Source organism: Cetorhinus maximus, chromosome 7 (assembly GCF_964194155.1).
Source record: "Cetorhinus maximus chromosome 7, sCetMax3.hap1.1, whole genome shotgun sequence".
In the NCBI taxonomy this organism is placed as follows: Eukaryota; Metazoa; Chordata; class Chondrichthyes; order Lamniformes; family Cetorhinidae; genus Cetorhinus; species Cetorhinus maximus.
Genome location: NC_135885.1, coordinates 17036394 through 17052084, shown reverse-complemented (window position 1 = coordinate 17052084; position 15691 = coordinate 17036394). Strand labels below are relative to the sequence as shown.

Below are 15691 nucleotides of genomic sequence, written 5' to 3'. Positions count from 1 at the left end.
GTGAAGGAATGGCAATATATTTCCAAGTCAGGATGGTGAATGGCTTGGGGAGGGACTTCCAGGTGGTGGTGTTCCCATGTGTCTGCTGCCCTTGTCCTACTAGATGGCAGCAGTCGTGGGTTTGGAAAGTGCTTAGGAGCCTTGGTGAATTCCTGCAGTGCATTTTGTAGAGGGTACACACTGTTGCCACTATGCGTCAGTGGTGGAGGGAGTGAATGTTTGTGGATGGAGTGCCAATCAAGCAGGCTGCTTTGTCCTGGATGGTGTCAAGCTTCTTGAGTGTTGTTGGAGTGGCACTCATCCAGGCAAGTGGAGAGCATTGCATCACACTCCTGACTTGTAAATGGTGGACCGGCTTTGGGGAGTCAGGAGGTGAGTCACATGCCGCAGGATTCCTAGACTCTGACCTGCTCTTCTAGTCACAGTTGTGAGAAATAGATGTTTTTAAAAATATATTTTTGGGGAATATTGTGTTATTCTGCGGAAAAGGCTATGTGTCTGTGTATGATTTAATTAAGCTAGGCAGAGATTGATAGGAGACACGTTGCCTGGTTGGGTTTAAAACATGAAAAGGATAGAGGTGTTAGGTTGAGGTACAAGTAAATGGGTTAGATCTAACATTTGCATTTATGATAAGTTGAGAGTTTGCATATCAAAGGGGAGTCAGAGGTATAAAGAAACATGTTGCATCTTTCAGGAGTTCCATAGGTCAACAGTATAGTATATTTTATTTTACTGATCCCAAAGCAAAGACAAGAAAGAGGTATGAAGGGTTTTATATTTGGAAGGATTATAATTCAAAGAGGTGCGAGAACAATGGAACCTGAGATGTTTTAGAGCTACTGTGGAGCTGTGAGATTTAACTGGGGATAACAATTGAGCTGGAGCTGTTGAGGTAGCAGCTGGAGCCGTTTGAGCTGCTGAGTTGGGAGCTGTTAGCTCTGAGTTGAGAGGAGATGCAGATTGGCACTTCTGGCTGAACATGGTAGCAAATGCTTCAGCCTTATCTTTTGCACTGATGTGCTGGGCTCCACCATCATTGAAGATGGGGATGTTTGTGGAGCCTCCTCCTCCAGTGAGCTGTTTAATTGTCCACCACCATTCACAACTGGATGTGGCAGGACTGCAGAGCTTAGATCTGATCCGTAGGTTGTGGAATTGCTTAGCTTTGTCTATCACTTGCTGCTTATGCTGTTTTAACACAAGTAGTCCTGTGTTGTAGCTTCAGCTGGTTGACACCTCACTTTTTGGTATGCCTGGTGCAGCTCCTGGCATGCCCCCTGCATTCTTTATTGAACCAGCGCTGATCCCTGGCTTGGTGGTAATGATAGGGTGGAGGATATGCCAGGCCATGAGGTAACAAATTGTGATTGAGTACAATTCTGCTGCTGATGGCCCACAGCAGCTGATAGCCCACAGCAGCTCATGGGTGCCCAGCCTTGAGTTGCTAGATCTTTTCGAAATCTATCCCATTTAGTGCCACACAACACAATGGAGGGTTCCCTCAATGTGAAGACAGGACTTTGTCTCCAAGAGGACTGCATGGTGATCACTCCGACTGATACTGTCATGGACCGATCATAGACAGATGCATCTGCGGTAGACAGGTTGTTGAGGATGAAGTCAAATATGTTTTTCCCTGTTGTTGGTTCCCTCACCACGTGCCACAGACCCATCCTAGCAACTATATCCTTTAGGACACGGTCAGCTCAGTCTGTACTGGTGCTACCGAGCCACTCTTCGTGATGGACATTGAAGTCCTCCACCCAGAGTACATTCTGCGCCCTTGCCGCCCTCAGTGCTTCCTCTGAGTGGTCAGCATGGACGAACACTGATTCATCAGCTGAGGGGAGACAGTACATGTTAATAGCAGGAGGTTTCCTTGCCCATGCTTGGCTTGATGCCATGAGACTTCATAGGGTCCGCAGTCAATGTTGAGGACTGCCAGAGCAACTCCCTACTGACTGTATACCACTGTGCCGCCACCTCTGCTGGGTCTGTCCTGTCGGTGGGACAGGACATACCAAGGTATGGTGATGGTAGTGTCTGGGACATGATCTGTAAGGTATGATTCCATCAGTATGACCATGTCAGACTGTTGCTTGACTAATTGCTCTCCCAATTTTGGCACAAGCCCCCAGATGTTAGTAAGGGGGACTTTGTAGGGTCAACAGGGTTGATTTTGTTGTTGTCGTTTCCGCTGCCTAGTTCGATGCCAGGCGGTCTGTCTAGTTTCATTCCTTTGAGACTTTTTAGCCGTTTGATACAACTGAGTGGCATGCTAGGCCATTTCTGAGGGCATTTAAGGGTCAACCACATTGCTGCGGGTCTGGAGTTACATGTAGGCCAGACCAGGTAAGGATGGCAGATTTCCTTCTCTAATGGACATTAGTGAACCAGATGTGTTTTTCCCGACAATCTACAATGGTTTCATGGTCATCATTTTTATTCTTTCATGGGAACTCCATGAATTCCAGATTTTTTAAAATTGAATTCAAATCATCTGCTGTGGTGGGATTCAGACCTGGGTCCCCAGAGCAATACCCTGGGTCTCTGGATTACTAGTCCAATGACAATGCCACTACACCCACCGCCTCCCCTGTGGAAGGTGACTCTGGTCACTGTATTTTCCATTGATAAGAATATTTAATAAATTATCACAAACAAGGATGTACCCAAGAATATAATTAAGTGTACTTTTGCATCTTATGGCACAAATTCAGTTGATATCTTCCTTGGCCTACATCCTCCAGCATCACTTTCAGAACTCCAAGTCACCAAAAAAATAAATCATAATTCACAACAATTCACGTATTTCTTAAAAATTCATAGTCTTAACCTCTTAAGAAGTGAAAGAATCTGAAATGCCTCAGCAGCAAGAAATTGCAAGCCCCTGATCTACTAGCTTTGTGGTCAGACTGGCAGAAAACAATGTACATGATTTTTGCCACTTGTTATACACTATGTTAACATACACTATGTTATGAATACTAAGTTATGAACTGGTTCTAGTGGTTACACATGAGCAGTTTGTTTTTTAAATTAAGTCATACTGCGGTCAAGTAAAAATTTAACCAATTTCAAAACTTTTACAAGGATGAGTTCCAATTCAGATACAAACAAGTTTCACTTACTTGTTAACAGCTTCAACAAAATGCTTTGGAACAGTAAAATGCTAGTAGTATCTAGATGCATTAGTTTCTGCTTGCAACCTAACAGAGTTAGTGTGTTAGTGTTTACTAAGGTTCTGCATCTTCATTATTGGTTAAGCTATCAGAAAGGGAAAACACATTCAATTGCTCTGAAAAGTGGATACCTCACACTTCTGTTATTATAGTCTGATTCAATAGGTAAAACTTAAAATAATTACAAATGTGCAACCTACAACACCCTCATGCTAAACATATAGCGAACCACATGCTCAATTTCTGTACAGGAGGCAAGAATGAAGAACATTGGTTTAGGTTCTTGCTGAACTACTGTGAAGAGTCTTTCAAAGAATGTGCTTGAACAGAAAGGGAGAAAAGACCAAACAAGTTCATAAAGAAACAAAAATGTAGATTTCTCGTGCTGTTTCTAGCTTCATGATTTTTTTCCTCACCTCAAACTTCCTTCTGTACAGAATATATCGGTGTTAGCCATTTCTCATATTGTACATTAGCAATAACCTACATTTACATAGCAGCTTTAACGTAGTAAAGTAGATCACGGAGGTTGCAAACTAGTTTAGTCTGAGACAGGGTCCAGGGAAGGCGATGGAAATCAGTGGACGGGAATGGAGTTCATGGCAGCACCTAAAAGATATAGCTTTGGCCTTTGCAATGCACAATTGGGGGAAATTACATCAATCAATACTAGGTGTCAGTCAAGCTGTTTGACAGCATGGAGGCAATGCAAAGGTTGAGAGAGGTGGTGATCAGGTAGAATGACCACTTCTTTTCGAATTACACTGCAGCTGTTCCAAGCACCATAAGTATGCCAAGAATCATGGGCATGTTACAGTCAGTGGAGTTCAGCTGCCCACACCCCTTTTGTGCACGTTTGCATGGTAATTTATGGAATTTAATTCAATTAATTAATAAATCTGAAATGGAAAGCCACCTCAGTAATGGTGACCATGAAACTATCGTCGATTGATGTAAAAATCCAACTGGTTCACTAATGTCCACTAAGGGAAGGAAATCTGCCATCTTTACTTGGTCTAGCCTGCTTGTTACTCTAGACCCAAGCAATGTGGTTGACTCTTAATGGCCCTCTGAATTGGCCAGGCAAGTTACTCAGATCAAGGGCAATCAGGGATGGGCAACAAATGCTGACCTTACCAGCGATGCCTATATTCCATGGAAGAATTTTTAAAAATCCATTTCAGCATGGCCCTCTATAGTAGATCTGGGACTAATGTGAGCAAGTTAAGCAGCGCTGTATCTCTTCAACAAGTCAGACTCAAGCACCCTTTGAGGCACAAATCTAAACCAGGAAGTGTACATCTGAATTAAATATTCTATGCAAATTCATGTACAGAAAGAAAAATAGGGGGAACAAAGAGAAATTAAAGGAGAGAGGCAAGAGCTATAAATAGAAAGCTTTTTAAAAATTAAATCTCCAATAATGATTGAAATTGCACACTTATAAAAGTAAATTTTCAGTGCCAGAGACGTTGCTTGGTAATAATTAAGACTTAGCACATTTAGAAATTTACTTACATGTGACTGGAGAAGCACTAACTTTTTCTGATGTGTTCAGTTGGTAAGTACCACAAGTTCATACCTTTGTGTGCTTTAATGCTGAATCTCTTTGTGAATGACAAGTGCAGCAAAATTTGCAGAGCAGCAGGGCAACTTGGGCAGCAACTTCCTGATTTCTGCATTTAAGAGCACGCTTACTCCAAGTTCCTGTCTGATTTACTCCACAATAATGGTGCACACTGATACTCTCACCGTTACTCCTACTACAAATCCAAGCCAATGTGTTCATAGCTTCTCTATAAAAGAAAACTACAGCAAACTGAATGAAGATTAAAGAAATATGTCATGGTCATGCTTGTGCAACTGTAACATACATTAACTGACTGCAATGCTCAGCTTTCCAAATTCCTACAATTTCCCACAGGTTCAGAGATCTTTTTGCCTACCCTTTCCCCCCTCCCCAAAATATGTCAAGAATGAAAGCAATGGAGTTCCCAGTTTTGGCCAAACAGGCCCAAAGATTCAAATACAGTGACATTATGAACAGAATTCTTAACTTGTCAAATAAAGTGGAGATAGTCATTAGAAAACAACAATGAACAGAAATGCAGCTTATGGATACAATGGACTATGGGGTATGATATGGTCTCAATTTCCAATGTGATGGGGCCAATATTAGAAACTTACTGAGCACGAGAGTCAAGTAGTACAGGGAGGGGAGGGCAAGACAAAAATACTGAGAGCAGCTTGTGCAACCGTAAGATACATTAACTGAATGCAATGCTCAGCTTTCCAAATTCCTACAATTTCCCACAGGTTCAGAGATCTTTTTGCCTACACTTTTCCCTCTCAAAACTGTATCTTGCAAAAAAGAAAATCTTCCTCAAGGCCATTTACAAAGTTATCACAGTGCATAAATTTTATTTTTTTTTGCTGAAATGACAACTCAAAAGTAATTTTCATCGAATGACTTTTACTGAGAATGCAAAATAAGTTTGATAATCTACTGTTTACCAATGTTACATAGTTTACTTTAAAATATAACTTTTTAAAAATACAACTAACCATTTACTGATAAGCAAGGTCCTTAATTATTAAGCAATTAAACCAAGTCACTCACTTCTGTCCCAAATATACAGTTTACTATCAAGTCCTGAGTCACTATAATTCACAATGCACACCGTAGTTTTGCTTCGCCTTAAAATTAAATTGGTTGAATCAGAGCACAACCTGCACTTGCTGAAAAGCTTTCAGCCTCTTCTTGAATCTTGATGGAAAGACAAGGTCACATCCCTGGGCTAGCAAAGCCAATTCTTTCCTCAAGTCTGGATCTTGCCGCAGTGAAGTGTCTTTTATCATCATTGTCAAAGATAGGATGAGTATACAGACTCAAGATTGGAAAGAGTATTTTGAAAACAAAAATCCTGAAATGAATTGCGGCTACAGAAAAAACTTCCTTGCAGTTTTATCAAATCGTCTCTGTGCTGCGATACTCAGAGTAGGCTTAACATGCTGTTCATACATCACAAGGATCTTGGCTTAGGCGAAGTACGAATCTGGGAAAGTCACTTCAGGGTCTGCCCTTTTTTGCAGCCCACATTCCAAAGCCTTAATGGGTAGTTATGAAAAGAAACAAACCTGTTGTTTGGGACCCAGTCGTGCAGGCACAAGCGACAATCAATCCAGCCAAAAACTACAGGGATATAAAAGAATGCTCAGAAGCTCAGCTTTCACAGCAGCTTCTTGCGGCCACTTGCCTTCAATTACAGACTACAGAGGGGAGCTCGATTGACTGAAATTTCCAGCTGTGGGCCAATCATCGTCAGGTCAATCAAACAAGCTTCACTTGCCTTGTTGATTCACCCTCTAAAAGTGGCCTCTAGCACGTTAGCAAGAGTTGCAACTGCGCCATGTGTGTTACCAATTGACCACCTGTTAATTACTGCAATAGCAGGCCTGGGCTGACAGTTTTCCTTATGGTCAAAGTTGGCTTTACAGTGAGCTCTCGTGCAGGACAAAAAAGCAAATCCCAATGCTCAACCGCCTTTTTGTTACTTTACTTTTTCAGTTTAACTGGTCAGTCTGATTTGTTCTATGGTTTAAAACAGAATGTTCCAATGGAATGTGTTTTAGTATTTAAAATGTATTATTTTTTTCTGCCAGAGATCGACAAATCATAGTGTTGAAAATGACTGTGGATCCAATAATCCCAACTAATTCGATAAATTATCCTATTTGTGTGTTCTACGATGCATAACAGTTGCAGATAGAATGGTTGCAAAATCCCATGCATCAGAGTAGCAAATCAAAAGGGAAATCTTAAGCTGATTTTGCCCCACCACTTCTTACTCAGAGGCACTAAACCAATTTTAACATCCAAATGCTACAAGAGAAGAGCTGAGCTGCATGGTAGGAGAAGCATTTAAACTATAAAATGAAACAGCACTTTCAGCAACAAATATTTTTAAATTAAATGCATCATACATAAAATTCAGAATCCCAAGGCTTTTCATTCCCCAATGGTCTTTTCTATTTGCACTCACACCTTTAAAGGTCAATAGGCTGGATTTTGCAGCTGTAGTGAAGGTGCAACAGTCAACGTCTGCCATCGTTACAACTGTAAGACTATCAACAACTTCTGGTGTCTGCACATAAAAGGTTAAATGCAGAAATTCAGAAGTTGCTGTCAGTGATTTCCTGTTCCTCCACCGGGTGTGCTGTTGAAGTTCCAGCAGACTGCAATTCTTGAGAAATTATAGAACTGACTTGAACTTCCCCTTTTTGGCTGTAACGTCACTGTAGGAAAGCCCTGAAAAAGTTATGTCTTGTTGAATGGGTTATAACCTGGCTTTCAAATGGCATACTAAGTCATTACAACTTCTTAACAACCTCTCTGGCCTTGGAAAACTAATTTTATATTTGTAGAATTACAAATTTCTACATGATAATTCCATAAGCTTTTAATAGAATTTTTAAAATTATTATTTCTGGCTCTACCTTGTTCCCATGTCTATGTTCCAATTTTTTAAATCACTATAAATTTTTTTTAAAAAGTGAAGGATAATCAGTGAATTCTACTTCCTGGCTTGCTGTCTGTGAGAATTCTTCAGTGACTGCTTACACTGCTTGATGACATTATTGTTGCTGAACACTTGGAGATCCCCTAGAATTGGCACCAGAAGGAAAGGTGAAATCCATGTTACAAAAGTCGCTAGATATTTGTGGGTAGTTTTCTTAGAGGTCATGGCAATCACTGTCAAAACCCAGGCCAATGTATTTTTATCCCAGATCCTTCACTTGGCTTTTATTGATCCTTTCCCCCCCTAAAATGTAATATTGCACATTTCTCTGCAATGAGCTGCCTCGTCCAACTATCTGCGACTCTGCCAGCCTGTCAATGTCTTCCAATTCCCTGCATTCTTTTATAGTTTTCAGGTCTCTAATTTGAAATGAGCTAATTTTACAGTGTAAAGTCAGTATGAACATAGCTCTTACTTGTCAAACTGGTGGGATGCTGTTATATCCCATCCGAAGTAAAATAGCCAAGTTTCTGTTTGGTTTTATCTGATATTTGTCCAAAAAAAATAAGTCCACTATTCAAAATAATCAAGTTAGATTTCATCTGAAACCCAACAGGCAAGGACTGCTGTTTTGAAGTTGTCCCTTTGTTGACATCAACAAATGCACATTCACAAAACCCAATTCAGATTTGCAGGAGATTTGCACAAGAACAGCCACAAGTTAAAATATGCAGCATAATCTATACAGAAGAACTATAGGAGATTTACTTTCTAAGAAGTAATGTATACAAACTGCAGATACAGCTCATTTAATTAAGTCAGGCTTCTCTTTTAAAATAAAAAAATGCAGGAAACACTCAGCAGGGTTTGAGAGCACCTGTGCAGAAAAAAAACAGATGCACAGTTAACATTTCAGGTTGATGACCCATCACCAGTTATATTTCTCACTCCACAGATGCTGCCTGGCCTGCTGAGCGTTTCCAGCATTTACACTCTGCGAGAGGAGCAGCAGGGCCATTAACACTGAGAGAGTGAGAGAGGAGCAGTGTGGCCATTAACAGTGAGAGAGTGCAAGAGGAGCAGCGTGGTCTTTAACAGTGAGAGAGGAGCAGCATGGCCATAAACAGTGAAAGAGTGCAAGAAGAGTGAGACACCATTAAAGAGCACGGAGAAAGAGGCAAGAGACCACTAGAGAGGCTGGAGAGCAGCTGTTTGGTGAGGAGGATTGGTGAGTATTTCCTGTCTTTAAAATAATAGTAAGGTCTTTAGTTTGTATTTAGGTCTCTAGTCTCTATTTTTTCTCTTTTTCTTAAAAATAGCTTGTTAAGTATATGATTGATACTGGTGTGTAAAAAAAATAGAATGAAGTGTAAAGAGCAGTGTACTAGAGTAATTAATAAAGTAATTAAATAAAATATGGTAGCGATGGCAGGACAGGTGATGTGTTGCTGCTGCAGAATGTCGGACTACTGGACCAACGTGATCCAGAGCAAACACATCTGTAGTAAGTGTTTGCAGCTTGAGGAACTTCGGATCCAAGTTAAGGAGCTGGAGTCCGAGCTGCAGACTTTGCCACACATCAGGGAGGGGGAAAGTTACCTGGACACTTTGCTCCAGGAGGTGGTCATACCTCTCAGATTAGGTAGTTCAAATTTGGTCTGAGATCAGGGACAGGAGGGTGTGACTCCAGGTGGATATGTAGAGGGCATATGTAGGCTAACAAAGCAAAAAGGATAAGGCAACATTGCAGGGCAGCTATTTAGTTATTTATATCCAGAGTGTGATGGGAAGGGACAGAGTGTACAAACATAAAAAAAGAAAATAGGGTCAAAGGGGGAAAAATGGTAAAAAGGCAAAATTAATGGCTCTTAAGTGCACATAGTATTCGGAACAAAATAAATGAATTAACAGCACAAACAGAGGATAATGGGTATGATCTTATAGCCATTACAGAGATGTGATTACAAGGAGATCTAAAGGGAACTAAATATTCAGGAGTATGTGATTTTTCAAAAGGACAGGCAGGAAGGAAAGGGTGGCGGGATAGCTTTGTTAGAACGAGATGGAATAAGTATGATAGCAAGAAATGATCTTGGTTCAGAAGATGTAGAATCCATATGGATGGAGGTAAGAAATAACAAGGGAAAGAATACACTGGTGGGAGTGGTCTTTAGGCCCCCTAACTGTAGCTATTCTGTAGGACAGAGAATAAATCAGGAGATAATGAGAGCATGTAAAAAAGGCAGTACATTAATCATGGGTGACTTTAATCTTCATGTAGATTGGGAAAATCAAGTTGGCAGAGGTAGCCACGAGCAAGAATTCATAGAGAGTATTCAGGACAGTTTCCTAGAACAAAATGTTTGTCAACCAGGGATCAGGCTATTTAGGATCTGGTAATGTGTAATGAGGCAGGTTTAATAAATGATCTCAGAGTAAAAGATCCCATAGGAAACAGTGACCATAACATGGTACAATTTAGCATTCAGTTTGAGAGTGAGAAACTTGGGTTGAAATCAACTGTGCTAAACTTAAATAAGGATAATTACAAAGGAATGAGGGCAGAGTTGGATGGAGTGGACTGGGAAATGAATTTAGCAGAAAAGATGGTTGATTAACAAAGGCAGACGTTTAAGAAAATAGTTCATGGCTCAACAAAGATATTTACCAGTGGGAAAGAAGGATCCTAGGAAGGGGATAAGCCAACCATGGTTAACCAAGGAAGTTAAGGGTAGTATCAAAGTGAAAGGAAAAACATACAATATGGCAAAGGTTAGTGGTAAGCCAGAGGATTGGGAAAATTTTTTAAAAAGCAACAAAAGATGACCAAAAACATAATGAAGAGGGAGAAAATAAATTTTGAGGGTAAACTAGCTAGTAATATAAAAACAGACAGTAAGAGCTTCTTTAAATATATAAAAAAAAGAGAGACAAGTGAACATAGACCCCTTAGAGAATGAGGCTGGGGAAATAATAATGGGGAACCTTGGCAGAAGAGTTGAATAAATACTTTGTGTCTTCACGGTAGAAGGCACTAATAGCATTCCAAAAATACTAAATAATCAATGGGCAAAACGGGAGGAGGAAATAAATACAATAGCTATTAGTGGGGAAAAAGTACTCGGGAAACCAATGGGGCTAAAGACCGATAAGTCACCTGGACCTGATGGGTTGCATCCTAGGATTTAAAGAAAGTAGCTACACAAATAGTGGATGCACTGATAGCAATCTTCTAAGAATCCTTAGATTCTGGAAAAGTCCCAGAAGATTGGAAAACTGCCAATGTAACGCCCTTATTCAAAAAGGGAGGGAGACAAAAAACAGGTAACTATAGGCCAGTTAGCTTAACATCCGTCATTGGGAAAATGTTAGAGTCTAATATAAAGGATGTAATAGCAAATATTTAGAAATGCTATAAATAATATAATCAAGCAGAATCAGCATGGCTTCATGAAAGGTCAATCATGGCTGACAAATTTATTAGAATTCTTTGAGGAGATAACAATCAGGATTGATAAAAGGGAACTAGTAGAAGTAATATATTTGGATTTCCAAAAGGTGTTTGATCAAGTACCGCACATAAGGCTACTTAATAAGATAAGAGCCCATGGTGTTGGGGGTATATATTGTAAAAACTTGGCAGATGGAATATAATGTGGGATAATGTGAGGTTATGCATTTTTGCAGGAAGAATAGAGGAGCTGAATATTATTTAAATGGAGAAAGACTGCAGAAAGCTACAGCTACAGAGGGATTTGGGAGCCCTCAAGCATGAATCCCAAAAAGGTAACATACAAATTCAGCAGGTAATAGGAAAGGCAAATAGAATGTTGGCCTTTATTTCAAAGGCAATGGAGTATGAAAATAGGGAAGTTTTGCTAAAACTATATAAGGCACTAGTTAGACCACATCTAGAATACTGTGAACAATTTTGGTCCCCTTATCTAAGGGGAGATATACTGGCATTGGAGGCAGTCCAGAGAAGGTTCACTAGGTTGATCCTGGATATGGAGGGATTTTCTTATGAGGGGAGGTTGAGTAGGTTAGGCCTGTGATCATTGGAGTTTAGAAGAATGAGAGGTGACCTTATTGAAACATATAAGATTCTTAGGGGGCTTGACAGGGTAGATGCTGAGAGATTGTTTCTCCTTGGGAGAGCCTAGGACCAGAGGGCATAATCCCAGAGCAAAGGGGTGCCCAATTAAGACAGAGATGAGGAGGAATTTCTTCTCTCAGAGGGTAGTGAATCTGAGGAATTCTTTACCGCAGAGGGCTGTAGAGGCTGGGTCATTAAGTATACTCAAAGCTGAGAGAGACAGATCTTTAATCAGTAAGGGAATCAATGGTTATGAGGAAAAGGCAGGAAAGTCGAGTTGAGGATTATCAGAACAGCCATGATCTCATTGAATACTGGAGCAGACTCCATTGGCCAAATGGCCTACTTTTGCTCCTATATCTTATGATCTTATGTCTTTTTATTTTAGATTTCCAGCAGCTGCGGTATTTTACTTCCTCTTAAATATGCTTTGTTGCAAATGAGTAGATCCCATTTGTGAAGACACTGTACAAAGCAGCGATAAGTTGTGTGAACAAATACTAATGTTGTGAAACACACCAATACCATAATGCAATAATTAAACCTTTAAGTATATCTATGTCCCCAACATCTGTGAGCAATGCTATCACACTCAATACAGCTTTAGGATAATACAATGCATAGCAGTTGTAAATTGGCACATTGCATTCCCACTGAAGGATGAAGCGATGCACAAAAGTATTATGAAATCATGTAAAAGCATACATCTCAATTTTAAGTATTTTACTGCTCAAAAAAAGCAATACAATAATTTTAAATCTGCACCTAGAATTGGAGAAGAGTGAGCAAAAGTAGAAAACTTACAGTATATCCGATATAAAGTCTCATCCTAAAAATGGCAAAAGTCAAACTATTTCCAAATAGTACTAATGAATTAACAATAAAAGTCATGCTGAAATCAATCACATTAATTACAGTAGCACTAAGCAGGGATAGGATGGCCTACAATTCCAATAAGTGGAGGTATGTTTCTACTAAATTAAGCACCCTGAAAAATCCTTCCTTCCCTTTAGAAGGTTGGGAAGCATCATTTTAAATGCCAACATCACCACATGAACCAAATTTTTAAAGCAGTTGCATGTGCTTTTGAAATGTTATTTTTTATTTAAAAAAGCACCGAAATAGTAACATGCCCTGCAGGATGCTCAGATAACTCCAAAGCAATGCAACAGCAGTTAGTTTCGAGCTTTTTCTATTCCTTCATTTTTGATGCAGATTCACCTGACCTTCATGCCAATAAGAATAAGAGGAGATTGTGCTGACAAGTTTGGACAAATCTTATTTTTATACTGGGTGCTTGTTCAGTTTAGCTTCTGCACAAGCTCCACATGTATATATTGCAAAATACTTCTACTTCAACATAAATTCAACCCTCATTCTATAGTCTACTGAATCACTGATCAAAAAAAATGAAATAACAGGAAAACAATTGGAGGACAAGGAAGAAAATTGGAGGAGGAGGTAAAAAAGGCTTTTTAAAACCAATGCAGAGGAGAGGATTCTGTCAGAAAAGAAATGTTGCCTGTGTATTACTCAAAATGCAGAAGGAAAGTTAATTGACATACAAACTGGCCCCTATGGTTTTGAATATTACATGCTGTTAAAATTCAGTAAGGAATTTATACAAGTTCCACGTAAAGCCAGCATTTTACAAAGTTACTGGAAAACTAATTAGAAGGCTCTTCCATCATACAATAAATTAAAACAGCGCGTTTGATATACAGAATGGCATGGCATCAGCACAATGCTAGTCAGTCCCACTGACGTCAATAAACATGCTGGCACTATCAGAATGAGCACAAGTGCTTATTAGCATCTGAATCTACCTTTCTACTCTGGTTCTGTTATAGTAGAAGACACACAAAGGATTTGCAATAAATGGTATGACTGCCGAACAGATACAACTGTGGGAAATATACATTTTGAAATTAAATGGAATTCTACATACAGTTGATTATTGGCTTTCACGTTAGTTACACTTACAGTGTCTAGTGATTTTAGTAGTGATTGCGCTTCACAGCAGTCTAACAGCTTCCAGCTATCAAAATATTAAAATTGGTAGTCCCAAGTTTTGATGTAATAAAGTAATACAAGAAAAATGTATTCAGAGTCTGGCATAATTTAAATCCAATGAAATAAGTTGTTTCAATCTTTGCATACAAGAATTATTCGTCAGTTTACAGAGCATATTAAAATACGAGATGTGCTTTACTGATGTCAATTAGCCACATGGGCGTAATCAAAATATGGCATGGCAACATTTAGAATGATAGGCAGCTTCTACATATTTTACCATACATTTTGTAAAAAGCAGTGTCCAGCTTAACTAACAAATACAAACTAGTTAATCTAATAGCTGTTACAGAGACATGGGTGACTGAATGAGTGAAAAGTTAATAGTAGGTTATCATTTATTGCTAGGGGAATTGCATACCACAGATGCTGTCAGACCTGCTGAGTTTTTCCAGCATTTTCTGTTTTGTTTCAGATTGCTAGCATCCGCAATATTTTGCTTTTATACAAGAGTAAGGAGGTTATGCTTCAGTTATACAGGACATTGGTGAGACCACGTCTGGAGTACTTTGTACAGTATTGGTCTCCTTACTTAAGGAAGGATGTAAATTAATTGGAAGCAGTTCACAGAAGGTTTACTAGACTGATACCTGGAATGGGTGGGAGGAAAGACTGGACAGGCTAGGCTTGTATCCACTGGAGTTTAAAAGAGTAAGAGGCAACTTGACTGAAACATATAAGATCCTGAGGGGACGTGACAGGATGGATGTGGAAAGGATGTTACCTCCTTTGGAAGAATCTAGAACTAGGGGTTACTGTTTAAAAATAAGGGGTCGACCATTTAACACAGAAGAAAAATTTTTCTCTCAGAGGATTGTGAGTCTTTGGAACTCTCTTCCTCAAAAGGCAGTGGAAGCAGAGTCTTTGAATGTTTTTAAGGCAGAGGTAGATGGATTCTTGATAAGCAAGTGGGTGAAAGGTTATCAGGGGTAGGCAGGAATGTGGAGCTGAGATTAAAATCAGATCAGCCATGATCTTATTGAATGGCGGAGCAGACTCGGAGGGTTGAGTGGCCTACTCCTAATTCATATGTTCGTATGCAAGGAAGGTAACTAAGATTGGGAGCTAAATATTCGCGGATACTTGATACTTAAAAAAGACAAATAAAATGGAGAAGGTAGGGATTGAAGGGGGTTGGGGTTGGGGGTGGAGTGGCAGTGTTGCCCTAATACTAAAGGACAGTGGTGAGGAAGGATCTTGGCTCAGAAAAAAATCAGTTATGGGTGGGACTGAGGATCTGGGGGTGTGGATGTGGTTGTGAGCAGAGCAGGGGCTAGATTTAAAAGTTTGATGAAGGAACGAAGGAACCTCTCTAAGCACCACATTATTGGATCTCAAGGGGTGTGTCTTCCTCCGATGACTTCAAAGGGGGCATAGCTTCGCCACGCGTGCCTCTCCCGCCCAAGTTCCTTCGATGACTGCTCTGTGCTGCAGCCAGGAGAGGGGTCTCGGCTGATTCAATAGAGAGAAGTAACAGTGCAGTTTCAAATGCAGTCAGTAACGTTTGCCACCGCTTTGCCCTGACCAGAAGATCCAGGCCATAATATATTTGGATTTTCAAAAGGCATGCGATAAGGTGCCACGTGAAAGGTTATTACACAAGATAAAAACTTATAGGGCTTATATATTAGCATAGATAACAGGATTGGTGTTTTGATCCCTGTGGGGAACCGTAAAACAAAATAACCAAATTTATTAAATTACCCTCAAATGAAGAAATTACCAACAAGAACTTTGTGGTTTTTACTTTAACACAAATCAGAATCCATACAATCAAACATGAATTAACAGGCAAATTACGGTCAGGTACAAACTAT

The 15691-nt window shown here is 39.8% G+C and overlaps 1 protein-coding gene across 3 annotated transcripts in view; it reads right to left on the bottom strand.

The window, feature by feature from the left end:
* The window catches only part of ppp2r3b (protein phosphatase 2, regulatory subunit B'', beta), a 148959-nt gene that overhangs the window by 98112 nt on the left and 35156 nt on the right, over window positions 1-15691 (bottom strand). Inside the window, exon 1 of one of the 3 annotated variants that reach the window (XM_078545112.1) lies at window positions 5916-6554. The exons of the other annotated variants lie outside the window; for them this stretch is intronic. Within the exon in view, the coding sequence (XP_078401238.1) occupies window positions 5916-6047 (132 nt within the window). The 5' untranslated portion in view covers window positions 6048-6554. Of the gene's footprint in view, window positions 1-5915; window positions 6555-15691 lie in introns of those variants that run through there. 3 annotated transcript variants of the gene reach the window in all.